This window comes from Varanus komodoensis, unplaced genomic scaffold (genome assembly GCF_004798865.1).
Source record: "Varanus komodoensis strain SLA01 unplaced genomic scaffold, ASM479886v1 scaffold40, whole genome shotgun sequence".
NCBI classification, from domain to species: Eukaryota; Metazoa; Chordata; class Lepidosauria; order Squamata; family Varanidae; genus Varanus; species Varanus komodoensis.
Window position 1 is genome coordinate 128055 of NW_025335942.1, and position 15188 is coordinate 143242.

The 15188-nt window shown below is 49.2% G+C and overlaps 1 protein-coding gene across 1 annotated transcript in view; it reads right to left on the reverse strand.

The window, feature by feature from the left end:
* Nucleotides 1-489: 489 nt before the first annotated feature.
* Nucleotides 490-15188, reverse strand: part of FBXL7 (F-box and leucine rich repeat protein 7) — a 143995-nt gene continuing 129296 nt past the window's right edge. Inside the window, exons 3-4 of the mRNA XM_044442789.1 lie at nt 6741-7352; nt 490-3424 (exon numbers count right to left, since the gene is read on the reverse strand). Coding sequence (XP_044298724.1) covers nt 2688-3424; nt 6741-7352 — 1349 coding nt within the window. The 3' untranslated portion in view covers nt 490-2687. The remainder of the gene's footprint in view (nt 3425-6740; nt 7353-15188) is intronic.

A 15188-nucleotide genomic window follows, 5' to 3' on the forward strand; every position in this document is an offset into this window, starting at 1 on the left:
CCCAGGACAGCAATTTTGCTGTGGGTTTTAGAGAGTGGCTAGTACACCACTCAACAAGAGTGACAACCCTCCTGCCCTTGCAGTTCTTTGCTGTGGCCAGTGATAGCCCCTCCACCAGTGATATATATATATATATATATATATATATATAGAGAGAGAGAGAGAGAGAGAGAGAGAGAGAGAGAGAGAGAGCGCGCGCGCGCGCTTAGCACAATTATATTTTATTATTGTTTCTGGACTTTCAAAAATGCAGAAGTGCACACTGACAAGATGTTTGACATTAGAACTCTTGTCTGAACCATTTCATTGTATGCTTCAGCTGTAGGGAGCAAAGGCAGTGACTAAAATACATGAAGAGTGATGAGGCATGTAGGCAAATTTCACACAGCCACCAGCAAATGAAAAGCACCACCGAAGGGAGAAAAGTAAATGTGTATATGCACATTTCTCCATTTGCATTTACATATTGACGACATCAAGTTGTTACACCAATATATTGCTTTATTTGTTGGTAGTAGAAATTAAGGCTTTATAGTTGGTCACACAGTACAAGGCATTCTAAACATTAAAGCCCTTTCAGAACCAAGTAATGTTAACCTTTTCCTCTTAGCAGAGCTGGCAAGATACAGACTTTCTTCAAAGAAAAAGTAAACTTTGCTTCAGCCCTTATGTGTGCAAAAGGCACAGTTCAGTTCACAACCAGCTTTCCTTCCAGACAAAGTCTAAGTCTTAAGTCTAAATATATCCTTGCTGTGAGCTAAGTATAGTGAAGAGAACAGCCGGCAGGGATAAGATATCACTGTTTCAAATTGGGTGCAAAACCTCTTCCTGCCTGAAGGCCGACTTCCATTTTGGAGAAGTTCTTAGGTGAAACATGCCAGGGCTGGGCACGGCCAAGGGCAGGAAGGGGCCGCACCCAGCACACCAGCTTATCTTTGCTGGATGCTGCTATTGCCAGCAACTAATCTCCTATAAGGGCATTTAACCATTTTAGAATGAGGGGGAATTGCATAAAAGCCAAGAACCCATCAAATGATTAGTGGCTGGGGGGTCGGGGAGAAGAGCCAGAGAAGGGGCACAAACTTCTGGGGAATCTCAGTGTGCCAGATTTGACTTCTGGCCTGAAGCTCTGTGTAGGAGACAGTCATCCCCTCAATGGCTAGAGAAAAATGGAATGGTTGCCAGCTGATACAGTCTTTTCCCCTTAAAAACTTAGTTTGAGGCTACTGTGCCACTTGGCCTTTCTTTCATAGGACAAAGATACTGGATTTATAGTGTAAAATGGAAAGATGTTACATGTTTCAGCCCATGGAAGTGCAACGCCATATTGAAAGAATGGACCAGCATGTCTCCACACGCACTGATGTGGCTACGGCGGACTGGCCAGCAAGCTCAGCTGTGCCTCTCCTGGGCTCCGACTCACACAATCCCTGACCGTCACGGAGGCTGGCGAGGGCTGCCGGGTTTCCGACAAGAAAAGAGTGTGTATATGGGGGAGGGAGGGAGAGCTTTCGTCCAAAGGATTCCATTCCCCACGTAAATAATCGTGCTATGAGCTATTCCGCAAGTCCCGCTGAAGTAGTGGAGTAAATGTAAGCGCAGCCTTTGCACTCTCGCTGCCATCACTGGGACTTAAAAGTGCTTCATTTTGACAGCTTTATGCTCTGAGTGAAGATTACTGCAATTATTCATGATTAAGTTTGGGTTCTTAACATGTGGATGGTTGCTCCAAAACAGGCCACACTAACAATGCCATCTGGAGGCAGCCTACTTCCCAAAGTTTCCTTTTCAAATGAAACTAAGGCAGGGCATTTCGCTTCCTGTATCTTCCTGCATGAGGCATTTTCGGCCACTGAGCCTTCACTTGTAAGCCGGAGGCAACTGCATGCCTGGGAATCTGTCTGAATTGGTCTTCCTATCTAAGGCCACCGAGTGCCTCACCGGACAGAAACTGGGAAAGCATTTGCCAAAAGGCAAAGTATCCATGAAATGCTCGGCTGCACAGGAAGGACAGGGAACGCTGACACTCTCTGGGAGAAAAGCTTTCGTCGGGGTTCTGGAGAGGCGTGAGGAGCAGGGGCAGGCAGACTGGGCCAACAGCTCATTTGCTGTCACCTGCATAATTACCACGGCTGGTACACCAGAGCTGGAGGGCAAACTGCCTGGCCGCCGTGGCCCCCCTGACCGCCAGCAGCCATTTTGCCCTCCGCCCATCCCTCCCGCCCTCCTGCCTCCCTCACCAGGCAGCCTGGGCTAAACGCTTGCGGCACCATTTCGGCTCAGGGTAGTCCTCAGTTCCATTGAAAGCAATGGGGCTTTTCACATTGGATTCAATGGTCCATGGCTGCTGTTCACCCTCACACAACAGGGACTCATGACATTTGAACCAATTGACAACCCAGGACTTAATTTCCTTGCCTCTGAGTTTCTGAACTCTACACCCACAAATGTATCTCATTGCCACCAAGGCTAGAGGGTTACCATTTACAAAAAATCATAAATGCTGGCATTTTAATATTTCAGCAAGGCCACTAAAAAGTGCCTTCAGGACCCAATGCAGATGCTAAGTTTTATGTTTCCCACCTCTGGCACAAAGAAGGCAGAGCTGCTGTAGATGGATAGTCTGTGTGCATGTACATACAAACATTTTTAATACTTGCTTTCATCAGGAAGAGTGAAGAGCCACTTCAGAAAAAGGCAGGATTGGTGTGCTCTATTATGCAGCGCTTGCAGTGGCGTTTGACAAACCGCAGTGCTTCCACCGAGATCTCACAGTCCTGCACATTCAGCATCTGCAGGTCAAAGCAGTTGGCCGCAACGATCTGCAGGCCTTGTCCAGTGATGCTCTCGCACGACTTCAGGCTCAACCGTTTCAAGTTGAAGCAATTCAGAGCCAGAAACTCAAGGCCGACATCAGAGACCAGTGGGCATTTCCCGATGTCTAGTGACTTGAGTTTTGTGCAATTTTTAGCAAGGTACTCCACTCCGTGGTCCGTGATGCCCTCACAGCCCCGTGCGTTGAGGTAGCGCAACTTGCTGCAGTACTTGGTGATGTAACGGATCCCCACATCAGTGATGCGGGCACAGTGGGCGATGCTGAGGTACCGCAGGCGGGACTCCAGCTTGGCAATCTCACGCATGCCGAAGTCACTGACAAAGCGGCAGTCGCTCACACTCAGCTCGCGGATGGACGTGCAGTAAATCATCAGGTATCGGAGGCCCTCGTCAGTGATGCGGATACAGCGGCGCAGGTAGAGGTGCGTCAGCTGAGTGCAGTGGGCGGCAATGGTGTGCAGTCCTTCATCCTCAAGGACGAAGCAGTCACTCATGTCCAGGTAGCGGATAGAGATCTGTTTGCCATGCAACGGAGATAATTTGATGGATGCTTCACGGGTTAGGCTGATGCAGGTCACTTTGGAGCAACCTAAATTGGTGGTGGGTGGGTAAGAGAGGAATCAGTTAGCAGCCAGTTGTGGCTCTGCCAGGCTGTCCATGTGCCCTCCATGAAAATGATTTTCGTGGCATCAGACCTTCCCTTCTCAGGAGGGCTCCACCACGTAGCCCTGGGCCAGCAGGACACTGCCATGACTCTGACGGCTGAAGCCAGGGATGGCGAAGCTGGCTTGTGAGCCAGAGCCACCTTGCATGGCATTTTCTGTGGCCCTGGACCACATATTCGAATCAAGTCAGGGAGAAAATACTGGGCAGCATTTTGGCAGCTTGAGAAGAAAAGGAGTTCTTTCAGCTATTAGAAAAAGAGGCCCCAGCTTGACTATGGATACTGAACGTTTGTCAGGGCTCTGACCATTCGGATGCCAAAACACTGTCCTCCTAGAATACCAAATTTGGTCCTCTTTGGACTACACACAATACCTGAACTGGTTCATTAAGGGGGAGAGGCCTGATCCACCTGCTTGGAGCAACAATGCCAGTAAGGAGCAACGATTCACTCTCAGGCAAGTATTCCAGGGCAGCAGATGGGGCCAGAGGGACTCCAGCTTCTCTCATCCACCCTGAAGCAGCCCATTCCATTTCCCTCCCAGAAATCTCACAAAAGATGTATACCCTCCACACACATGCACACCATCCTCTTTCTTCACCCTTTGATCCCCCTCTTTTTCAATCTCCCCCTTCCCTCTTCTTCCCCCCCCCCCTTCCCGTTCTCTCTACTACTTGGCCTCCTATCCACCACCTCAAGGCATCATCGCCAACTTGTCAGGCATCTGCAATCCAGCTGCCGCCACCATCTCCAGGAAAACACGAGACAGACCAGGAGGCAGGCTGGTGGACCAGCAAACGGGAAGGCTCAGCCGCTGAGGGTGGTGACTCTGGTGCCTCTCTGAAGGACCCCACGCTGCTCCACCTGCTGTCCTCCATCACTGGTCTCCAGGCTTGCACACACACCTGTCTGTTAGCCTCTCTCTTCTCCTCATAGTGCACCACAAGACCTGAGGGCCGCAAAGGGCCCAAGAGCTTTTGGCCTAAAGGCCTCTGCTCAGGTTGGATGGCCCAAAGCATGGGAACTGGGCCCCTGGGGCAACAGCAGAGGGCTAGAAGGAGGGCCTGATTCATGCCCTGCTGGTCTCTGGGCAGAACAGCATCTATTAGGGGAGTCCTTGTCCCTAACTGGAGAGTCAGGCACACGCCCACCACCGTTTTATAAAAAGGATTTCTGTCGGGGGTTAAAAGTGGAATGATGTTTTTCTGTGGCTGCAGCCATTTTTGCTCTCCCAAATAATGATGTAAAATGGGCAGACCCATCGCAAGATTTTTCCACAGAGTAAATGTAAGGGATTTGAAATGGAAGGAGAAAGTCTCATGTCAGCTGAAAGAATATTGGCCAGCCCAAGAGATAATGGCTTGCAGGTTGTTCACATATATGGGAAGCCTTCCCAGGACAAAGTCATGGTTAAAAAGGGTGAAAGAGAATTGTACAATAAAAAGCTGACTGCTTGCATCTGTCTCATTTTCGTAGGGAGGAGTTATTTCTAGGATGCATTACTGAAGGGCAGCAAGAGTGGGCTTGCAGACCAAAACTGTGACTCAAACTAAGCCTAGGAAAACTTTCTAAAGGCCAGGCTCCTGTATCAATAAATCCCCATTTTTAAAAGAAACTCTGCATTGTATCATACATCAAGAGCACCGGAGCAAGCTCAGAGAATGGACAAGGACTGGTTCCAAAGTACAAACTACCCAGGGCACATGCACCCATGGCACACAGGTGAGCACACAAGCGCAGTCCACTCATGCCGTAACTGGGGAAACACCCACGCATATTCAACGACCTCCTTCAACAAGCCCCAACATTTCTGAACTCAGCTTCTCCTGCCTGTCTTGTTCCTTTGCTTATCTAATATTCACTCACCAAAAAGCTCTTTCTGCACAGCTTTCGGATCCGCTCCTTCAGCAGAGTTCTCATACCTGTTCAGCTTTACAACCCGGAAGAGGAGCGTATGTTCTTGCAGGCTCTACGACAAGTGTGCCTGTTTCTTCTGCCTCTCTCCTTCTCCAAATAATTTCTTTGGCTACAAGTAGCTAATACCTGCAATTCATTCCAACTGGCTTTTGTCTGCATCTATTTGCTTTTCCCTGGACCATCAAGTAAATAGTCTTGAGAAACTGCTGGTCTGAGGATCAGTCGCACACACGCTGCTGCACATCTCTTTACTTTCCCAACCCTGCAATGTGGCAATCAGTGGGGCTCAGAGCAGACAACTGAGATGGGCCTGCCAAACAGCATTAAGAGTAATTCCGAAGATGCACACATTTCCCAGTTTGGACATTCTACCCAGCAGAGGGCAGTGTTGTTCACACCATTAAGAGTAGATCTGGGAATATTTGAGAGCGAAGTCCAGAGGAGTGGCTGCTTTAAGACTGTTGCCATGAGAGCGACCAAGAGCCATGAGGCAGCTTATGGTGGCTGGATGCAGTCTCTGGCAGGGCCTGGGGCTGGATAACAAACTCACCTGTTTCCTCACAGCTGCTGCAGCTCAAACAGTCCCAGTGATAAGTCCTGGCTGAGGAAGGCCTGGCTCCTTACTGTAAGCCATCTCCAACCAAGGCTGGACAAGTCTCTTTAAATACAGGCCAAGCATATCTTTGCCAAGCAGGGATAATGCTTCGTGCCTCCGATGAAGTCGGTCCTAGTTGGGAACACTCAGGCTGCACTACAATTATCAGCCTTTAATGTGCCATGAGATTCTTTGTAGTTCTGAATCCTTGACGTAATTTTGAGGGGCTGGAACCAGATTGACACTGGATCATCTGTGCTGGTGGAAGTGGATTTTCCTGCCTCTCCTCCCTGTGGCAGCCCCTCCGGGAGACCCTGCTGAATGGGGTGAGCTGTGGCGTGTGGGTGGGGAGATCCCCGAAATCAGGCAAAAAGACCTTCCCTGACCAGCCCCCGTTCCCTTGTGGAAGGGAGTCCTGGATCCAAATCTAGCCCTGCAGAGTGCAAACTTAATTCGAAAGAAACAAAGGCCAGCACAGAAAAGCCAAGTGCAAGGTTAGGCGGAGAGAGCAGCACCGGCGACGGCCACGTGAATGTATGTCTGTATGTGTTTTAAAGAGCACAGCAGTATTAAACAAAAAGAAGCATGTATCAGTTACAGGACAAAAAATGGTTAACAACAGGAACTGGCTTAAAGTATGGAGAGTATTTTCCTGGCTGAAATTCACATGCCTTAACCCAACACCCAGCACAAGGTGAAAGGCGGGCGGTTCGCCGCTCCCCGCATTACCTGATACATCTAAGTGCTCCAGGTTCGGACACAGCGAGACCACGTCGAAGACTGCCTCATTGGAGATGTTGTAGCAGCCCGACACCTCCAGCTGCCTCAGTTCTGGGCAGCACTGAGCGATGGTGTAGAGTCCTCTGTCCGTGAGCCGCCTGCAGCCACTGACAATTACTGTCTCCAACATGAGGCAGACGTTGGGGGTGTCCTGGCAAAGCCGCCGGGTCAGCACCTTCAGGGCCCGGTCCACATGGACAGTCTCGCCCGTCAGGCGAATCGTCCTCCAGAGCCGCGGGTCCCAGGCGAGGTTATACCAGCGGCGGCATACGCGGGCACAGCGGCACAGCTGGTTGGTGGGCAGAAAGGAGAAGATCTGGATCATGGAGTGGTCCGTGAGCCGGTTGATACTGGCCTGCTCCTTCTGAAGCCGCGAGGCCGACCGGATGAGGGGGTGGGTGAGGCGGGTTGGTGGAGGGGAGTGGACCATGGCGATGGTCTCCCCCGTGACAGAAGAGGAGGAGGTGGAAGAGCCTCGGCCATTCTGCACGCCGTGCGAGTTCGCAGGACATATCAAGGCTGGGCTGGGCGTGCTGAGGGTGCGCGTGCTCAGGTCGGAATCTGCCAAGAAACCAAATTGCAGGCTGATGAAAGCACTCCATGGTGGCACTGCCCGAATTCGACATTCTTGCAGGAACCCCGAGAATTAGGCATCTTGGATGCATAAAAACAGATCCTGCACTCCTTCGCACTGGTACCATTCAAGACAAGACATTAGCCTTCATTAGCAGGACTGATGGGAAGGCCATATATTTCCTATATATTGGACTATAGAACCAGATTTCTAAACTGAAAACAAAGGTACGTGCCAGCACTTTTTCATCAAGTTGCTCCTTACAATTACTTCAAGGCATCCCTTGAAAATTGGAACCTAAGGAAACAAGTATACAAATCTGAAGGTGTTTTTTGTTGTTTCACTAAACACTTCTCTGAAGGACCTTCCCAGAAGACAACTGTCAGGTGCGCCATGACACCTAACCCAATCATCACAGAACATTATTTGGACTTCAGGAAGAACTTTTCTTCCCGTTAGTGTTATCGCTACTGAATCTGTACAGGGACATGTGTCCCTGGTGAATCATTTTATCGCCAGCAGCAGCCACACCCACACAGAAGCTGCCGTATACAAGCTCGCAGAAGTCACGAAATTAGTGCAGGGAGGGTGACAGTCACTCCTTTGTGAGCTGAGACTCACAAAGACAATCAAAGTGTATAAGTTCATAAGTCGCACATTGTTATAGCTCAAATCATACTTGGGGAATGTAAAGGATATTCTTCTCAGTATGAAATAACGACAACATTGAGAATTTCAAAATGAGGTGGTGTTGTTTTCCTGGAAACTTACCAGACCAGACGCTTCAAATACTGCCTATACAATAAACACCCCAAACTGAGAAACATCATTTGTTACCATGAAAACAGAGCAAATAAAACTCCCTCACACTGGCCCATAGACCTGGGTAGTGTCTGCTGCAGCCTTCCCCAGCCTGATCCCCGCCAGATGCATTGAACAACTTCCACAATTCCCATGCTGGCTGAGCATCCAGGTTGGGGAAGGTTAGTCTGTTCTGGCCTACAGCTGTCATCCAAGGTCTCTGGCCAGGGTTTTCTTGTTACCCGTTACCTGGCCATTCAACTGGCGGTTCTGGGAATGATCTCTGGGGCCACTGCAAATGGAATCAATTGGCTGGCTGCATGATGGCCAGAGCCCACCTTCACTCACTCAAGCTGTGGTGGCTTGCGGCAGGTGCCATCCGAACCTAGAGAGGTTGTCACCATGGTTAATAAACTATCCAGAACCCATGAGCTTTAGTGATCATGCAAATTTGTACCACAAGATATTAGAAAGAAGAGAGCGTGTATTGTTAATAGAAATGTGTTTCAGATCGAAATCAGGATAGGTGTGACAACTGTCTGAACTGAAGCAAGGCAGACCTGAAGTAGGCTAGTTCAGTTTCAGAGAGATGGAGAACCCTGGACAACATGTCTGCAAAAATTATCTATTTCGTTTCAGTTCTTCATATTGTTCCAGGGTACCTGAGGGAGCGCCTTTCTCCATATATTCCTTCCCATCCACTTAGATCCGCTTTGGAAGTCCTCCCCTGTGTGCCCTCTCTAGTGAGGTCAAAGGGGAAAGGGCTAGGAGGAGGGTATTCTCAGCAGCAGTGCCTAGACCCCGGAATATGCTCCCCAGGAATATCTGCCTGGCTCTTCTTTCTTTCTTTTAGGCACTAAGTGAAAACTCTTTTATTTAAGCAAGCTTCTGGTTGATTTGATTTAATTTAATAGTTTTATATATTGTTATGGATTGTTTTATCTTAATTTAATTTTGGTTAATTTGTTGGTTGTGTTTACTGGTGTGTGTGAGTATATTTTATTTTAGGTGCTCTATTATTCCATAGTCTACCTTTTAATCTGATTAATAACTGTTTCATTGTAATCTATGTATGTTTTTATGTTCTAGCGTTGTGAGCTACCCAGAGAATCTTTAGGGTATGAGACGGCATAGAAATGGAATTAAATCATTAAATAAAAATAGGGGAAAAAGGAAGACAGAGTACAGGGGGCACATTTGTGGCAGGTGGTTCTCGCTTGTCTTGTGCACAAAATGAATGATTTTTACCAGCACTCCCAAATCACAGTATTTGGGAAAGAGCTGCTGGACGTAACACACAGGAGGGCTGCTCAGTGTTCGTTTCTGGCTTGGTGCTCTTTGCTAGTTCTCTCTCCCAGGAACAGGAACGTGAAAGAGGACAGGCGCATCTTTTGGATCAGGGAGGGTGTGGCATTGTGTGCTGGCTTGGAAAATGCTAAATATTGAAGTCTTTCTGCCTCTGCCATGGCATATTCCATACCTATCATCCATCCATGTCCCACTGCACCTTCTGTGACTCTGAGGACCACTAATCAGAAAAAAACCTTAACCCTAAAAGGCTTAAACTATTTTGATTCTTCATAATTCCTATGTTCCGGGACCTATCCTTCTGAAAATGTGCAAGTTTCTTGCCTAGAGCTTATACATAGCATGTTGACATACAAACTGCAAGAACAAAAGCAAAAGCACACCCATAGAACTCAGGCAGGAGAAAGGGGAAAATAAACCCCCCCTCCCCAAAATGGAAGTTTCCACTTCTGCAGAAATGTTGCACCTATCCTTTTGACATGTTGCAGGCTTTTTAACTAGGGCCTTCTCTAAGTTCCATGTCTTTTCATTACACTACATGTATACCTGTCTTTTTCCTTTTGCAAGGAACCCAAGCCAGCTTACATGATCCTCTCCTTCTCCATTTTATCTTCACAACAACCCTGTAGTGCAGGTTAGGCAAGAGCCAATGAAGAGCTCAAGATCACCCAGTGAGCTTTATGGCCGAGCAGGGACCAGAACCCAGATCTCCCGGATCATAGTCCAAAACTCTAACCACCACGTCTCAGGGACTCTTATTTTCATTATAATTGCCTAGGAAGAGTACAAGGAATAAGGTGCTCTTGTAGTCCTTCCTGCAAATATTTGTTTGAAAGGCAGCAGAGTCTTCCCAGAAGGATCAACTATGCCTGCAAACTTCATTCAGTTCTGCAAATAAATTAAACATGTTTTTGGCACTTCTCTTAAAAAATCAAGACTTAAAGGCACCTAGGAACAACAATGTTGTACCCATTTGCCTGAAATGTTGCAGGTTTCATTCCTTCAGAAAGAGCCATCATGCATGAAAATGTCATCCAATTCTCTCAAACAGCAAAAAATAGTCTTTATTGATTTCCACTAGTAGTCAGTGGGAATTCAGAGCTGTCTCACCAGTCAAACTGAGATCCGGAGTCGGAGCCGGATCTGGGCCCCCCTTCCACCTCGGAACACCTGCCGCAGCCACCACGCCACCGCCGAGAACATCGCAGCGCTCCGCCGGGCTCCGGGAGGCAGCTGACGCCACCTCTGGACCATCCCGGGGTCGGAGGATGCCGAGAATGCCGCCGCTGCCCCGCTGCTGAGGAGGGCGCTGCCATCTTGACGGGTGGCGAGTTCCCCGCGTCCGCCCTGCTTCCCCCCGCTGGCGTCAGTGAGAACAAGGCCAGATTGGGGGCGGGGCGTGGGGACAGGCGCCGGCTTAACTTGCCAGATGCGGCCGGGGCCGGAGGCTCCAGGCCGGTCGCCACTGTTCGAGGCCGTTCGAGGGCTGGGCTGGCGAGGGACCTTGGTGGTGGGTGGAATTTTATATTGAAATTTTATACTGGGTGTAGACGGGGAGTTTTATATTGTTTTAACATTTTTATTGTATTTTAACTTGTTTTTACGGAGTCGTTCCTGGCCATGTCGACGGTTGGGTTACCTGGGGAGCGCATGGGCGCTGCAACCGGGGTGGTTGGGGGCAATGGACATTACAGCGGTGGGGGTTTAATGTGTCCGCGTAGAAGGAGGGAAAGGTGGTTGACACCTGTCCCTCCTTCTGGTTCTACTCCCAGCCAGAGGGTTCCAGGTAGTCTTGTCAACCGCCCCTCAGGCCTGACGGTGCTGCTGCTTAATGCCAGGTCGGTCCACAACAAATTGTCCCTCATCCACGACCTGATTGTGGATGAGGGGCCGACCTGGCTTGCATAACAGAGACGTGGGCGGGAGAGGGTGGGGATGTCTCCCTCTCTCAAATGTGCCCGCCCGAGTATCTAGTTCAGCACCATCCACGCCTGGGAGCGGAGGAGGGTTTGCTTTGGTTTACCGAGCCTCCATCTCCCTCACGGGGCTTCCAGTCCCCTCGAGGCCGGGGCTAGAGTGCCTCTACTTGGTGTTGGGCGACCGAGACAGATTGGGGATTCTGTTGGTGTACCATGCACCCTTCTGCCCAATAGACTCTCTGCCTGAGCTGATGGAGATCATCTCGAACCTGGTGTTGAAGACTCCCAGGATGTTGGTCCTGGGGGACTTCAATCTCCATGCCGAGACGGTTCTGACCGGGGCAACTCTTGGAGGAAACTGATTATCTGGACCCATTTCAGTCCAGCTTCAGACCGGGGTACGGTACTGAATCTGCCTTGGTCGCCCTGTACGATGACCTGTGCAGGGAGAGAGACGGGGGAGTGCATCCCTGTTGGTTCTCCTGGACCTCTCAGCGGCTTTCGATACCATCGACCATGGTATCCTTCTGGATAGGCTAGGGGGACTGGGGGTCGGAGGCACTGCTCTGCAGTGGTTCTGCTCTTATCTCAATGACCGTTTCCAGAAGGTGGTGCTGGGGGGCTATGGCTCTGCGCCAAGGCAGCTATGCCATAGAGTACCGCAGGGGTCCATTTTGTCCCCTTTGCTGTTTAATATCTACATGAAACTGCTGGGAGAGGTCATCAGAAGGTGTGGGCTGCAGAATCATCAGTACGCTGATGATACCCAGCTCTACCTTTCGTTTTCCACCAATCCAGGTGAGGCAGTGGCTGTACTGAACCGGTGCCTGGCCGAGGTAATGGGCTGGATGAGGGCCAATAAACTGAAGCTCAATCCAGACAAAACGGAGGTCCTGTTGGTAGACGGATCGGGCTTCGGGGAAGGGGACACTGACCTTGTCCTGAATGGGCTTGCACTCCTTCTTAGGGACAAGGTCCGCAGCTTGGGAGTGCTCCTCGACCCAGAGCTTTCACTTGAAGCTCAGGTGACAGCGGTGGCGAGGAGCGCTTTCTTTCAGCTTCGGCTGATCCATCAGCTGCGTCCCTACCTGGAGAACGACTGCCTGGCGACAGTGACCCATGCGTTGGTAACTTCCTGACTAGACTTCTGCAACGCGCTCTATGTGGGGCTGCCCTTGAAGACGGTCTGGATACTTCAATTGGTGCAAAATAGAGCTGCCAGGCTGCTGACGGGGACTGGGCATTATGTTCACATGACTCCAGTCCTCCATCAGCTTCACTGGCTCCCCACTGAAGTCCGGGCCCAATTCAAGGTGCTGGTTATTATCTATAAGGCCCTTAACGGCTTGGGTCCTGGCTACCTAAAGGAGCGCTTGTGTCCATACGTGCCCTCCCACTCTTTGAGATCAGCGGGAGAGGCCCTTCTCTGGGAACCCTCCATGAAGGATATTAGGAGGCTAAGTACCGGAGGAGGGATTCCTCTGCGGTGGCACCCAATCTATGGAATGCGTTCCCCAGAGAGGTCCGCCTGGTGCCATCGTTATTTGTTTTTCGGCACCAGGCCAAGACCTTTTTATTTAAACGTCATTTTAATTGTTAGCTTTATTTATTGATTTTATATTTTCAGGCAGGACATCTCCAATTATATTGTTTTTATATGTTTAATAAGTATTTATGTATTGTTGTGAGCCGCCCCAAGGCTTTGGCGAATGGGGTGCCATAGAAGCTTACTAAACAAACGAACAAACAAACAAACTGGCAGCTTCCAAGGGTCTGAGACAAATGGGGCTGTTTCTGAACTGGGTCACAATTAAACCTTGGAGCTGCTGGACCGCCCTCCCGCTGCTGTGCTGAAGACGGTAGCAGAGACAGCCGCAGAGGTCCGAAGCCACAGTCCCCTGGACCCTCTCTGTCTGAGCAGCTTTTAAATCTGACATTGCTTGAAGTGAGCAGAAAACTGAAGCAGAAAATTGGGTGAGGCTTCCTCCTGACGCTTGTAATCAGATCTTGGCAAAGAGGCATGGAAAAGGCAGGCACCGGTGGGGTGTCAATCGGGCAGAGTGCAAGGCGAACCTTTCACCTTGCCGTGACCGGGGGGCCTTTGCGGCAGTGCTGGCTCTCTTCTCTTTTAAGGGTCTGCGTTCCTTTTTTGCGAAAGGCTGTGCCACCCACCCGATCCCACCGAAGCAGCCCAGGACTACACTGGATTACTAGCCAAGTGCAACGTCATGCGTGCCGTGAGCATTCTGTATCTCCACTGCTTGCGTGATCCAGAGGCTCCCTCCGGCAGGTGTGACCAGTCCGTGAGCACTATTCCACATGTTGGCAGTGTTAGTAAAAATGAGCAGAAAAGGAGATTAAACCTGAATGAACCGCAGATTATCTCGGGCCATCGTTCTCACTCTTCTGGGGGCAAACAGGGATTCCTTTGAACTTTCTAAACCATTTTTCAACAATGGCTGATGAATGTCCCTAAAAGACAGTTTGCCCAGTCATTAGAACTGCTCTTACACTTAAGTGTGTAACAGCACACGCCCACTAGATCAGGGTCCCTTCCAATGGTGCCAGTGGAGAAGCCCCCGATGTGATGCCCGTGGGCACCTGAATTTTCCTTTTTAATTTTTTAAATACATGGAATTGTATGAAGTGCAGACAATTTTCCAGCAATGATACACAGTTTCCATAAAGGTGGGCCAAATACACAAAGAAATATCTATTTGAAGGTGGTGTCTGCATGCCATCTGTTAAAATACTGCAAGCACTGTAAGGGACTTGATCCATAGCATCATGATTGCTTATCATTCCAGGGTTGTAACATCTGTCTTTCAGATGGCCAAAGGGTGGGGAGATTCATTTATGCCGACCAATTGTTAATGTCCACAAAGTAGACAAATCATTTGACAGTGTGGGTGACATACTGAATACTAAAGCTTGCCTCAGTACAAAATTTATCTGTGTAATAACCTTGCCACAAAAAAGAGTCCAAACTTGTGTTTAAATAAGTATTAGCTGCATTGCATTGGCACTGATTAGCAGAATTAGACAATCCTCATTAAAGAGATGTAGCAATGTCTCATAGGCAGGAAGCAAAAGCTTTTGTAGAATAAAGCACAGCCTCACAGCTGTGAATGACCAATAGATGCCCAAGAGGCAATCCACTGATTAGGCATTTTGTGGGGGCTCAAAGCACTTTCTCAAATCCTTGTATGTCCTTATACAAGTTTCTGCTACTTCACTCACAGCCCTTTCCTCATTCTGTAAAGCAGGAATAATTATGAAGTTATTATTGAAAGGTTGCTGCACAGATGCATTTTGACACCTGATAAGATACAGTGGTACCTTGGCTCACGAACTTAATCCATTCCACGACTCTGGTCGTGACCAAAACTGGTCGTGAGCCAAGTCAAATTTCCCCATAAGGTTCAATGTAAATAAAGTTAATCTGTTCTCTCTCTCTCTCTCTCTCTCTCTCTCTCTCTCTCTCTCTCTCTCTCTGTGTGTGTGTGTGTGTGTGTGTGTGTGTGTTTAAATCACAGAGAAGACGGGCATGATCCCAGGCGCACTCAGGGAGGGGAAACAGGCATGATTGCAGGCATGCTCGGGGGGACGGGCGCGATCATGATCATCACTCGATGCGGAGTTCACAACCTGAGGAAAATTTTTTCTAAAATTTCTGTTTGCGAACCGATTTGGTTGTGAACTGAGGTGCTCGTGAGCTGAGGTACCACTGTATATACATTCTCTGGATTAGTCCAAGGTCCCTTCCAGCTCTTACAGTTCTGCCCTGTAATTTGC